This window comes from Limulus polyphemus, unplaced genomic scaffold (assembly GCF_000517525.1).
Source record: "Limulus polyphemus unplaced genomic scaffold, Limulus_polyphemus-2.1.2 Scaffold2007, whole genome shotgun sequence".
Taxonomy (NCBI): Eukaryota; Metazoa; Arthropoda; class Merostomata; order Xiphosura; family Limulidae; genus Limulus; species Limulus polyphemus.
Window position 1 is genome coordinate 148,251 of NW_013667617.1, and position 980 is coordinate 149,230.

The 980-nt window shown below is 27.7% G+C and overlaps 1 protein-coding gene across 1 annotated transcript in view; it reads right to left on the minus strand.

Annotated features, from left to right (window-relative positions):
- Positions 1-534: 534 nt before the first annotated feature.
- LOC106465639 (constitutive coactivator of PPAR-gamma-like protein 1 homolog) overlaps positions 535-980 on the minus strand; it is a 44,172-nt gene continuing 43,726 nt past the window's right edge. Inside the window, exon 16 of the mRNA XM_013925874.2 lies at positions 535-540. Within this exon, the coding sequence (XP_013781328.1) occupies positions 535-540 (6 nt within the window). The remainder of the gene's footprint in view (positions 541-980) is intronic.

Below are 980 nucleotides of genomic sequence, written 5' to 3' on the forward strand. Positions count from 1 at the left end.
TACCACTGAAAGAGCTACTAGAGTACACCATTCAAAAACACTGAAAAACCAGCTTCTAAAACAAATTATTTTTCAGTTGTAAACAAACATGTTATTAAATCAGTACAAAACAGGTGTTTTCCAGTTACTGTTTCATGCAGGTATATTAAAGCACAGTTCAAGTCACTTCAATGAGACAATTACATTTGCTATAGTAACATATTAATACGATTTCTATATCATAGAGCAACTACACGACTCTCACATCTTAAAATCGGTGATTTATATCTGCGATAGTATTGACTGCTTTATACGTTTTTCACAAATGCAAATATAACCTCGACTTACACCCACCTCAAAGGATTTATGTTTACAATATCTGTTCTTGTTGTAAGTATTTTATTTAAAGCAAATATATCGTTTACTCATTTTATAACATGAAACATTCATTGTCAGCTGTTTCACATAGCAAAGTATATAATGCATCATTAACAGATAAGATAACAAATGCACAAATTATATGTTCAATACTACTGTTATCATCAATAACTTGTTTTAATGCTGAAAAATTAAAAATTATACGATAATATTTTCATCAATACCTTTAACTTGTTTGAACATTAAAAACACATTTAGTTTTTCTCAGACTTTCAAACAAAAAGTTATCCTATAGTGTAGGAAAGACTTTATTAGAATACGTACTTATAAGTATTACACAAAACTTTTACTCTTTGACAACATTAAGTGTAATCAATTTTTCTACTTACTAAATGTTATTACACAGTGTAATTTTTCTGAATACACTGTTTTAATTCTGACGTATGTATCTTTACCACACATACAGCAAGACTAATCTTATAGTTAGTGCTTGCTGTACTGTTATTCTTTTGATAATGTTCTAAAGCAGATTCATGAGACACATTTTTGTTAGTCACCTTAAAATGTTTATAACTAATCCAGTATTATATATATATATATATATATATATTCACTAAGCTCTA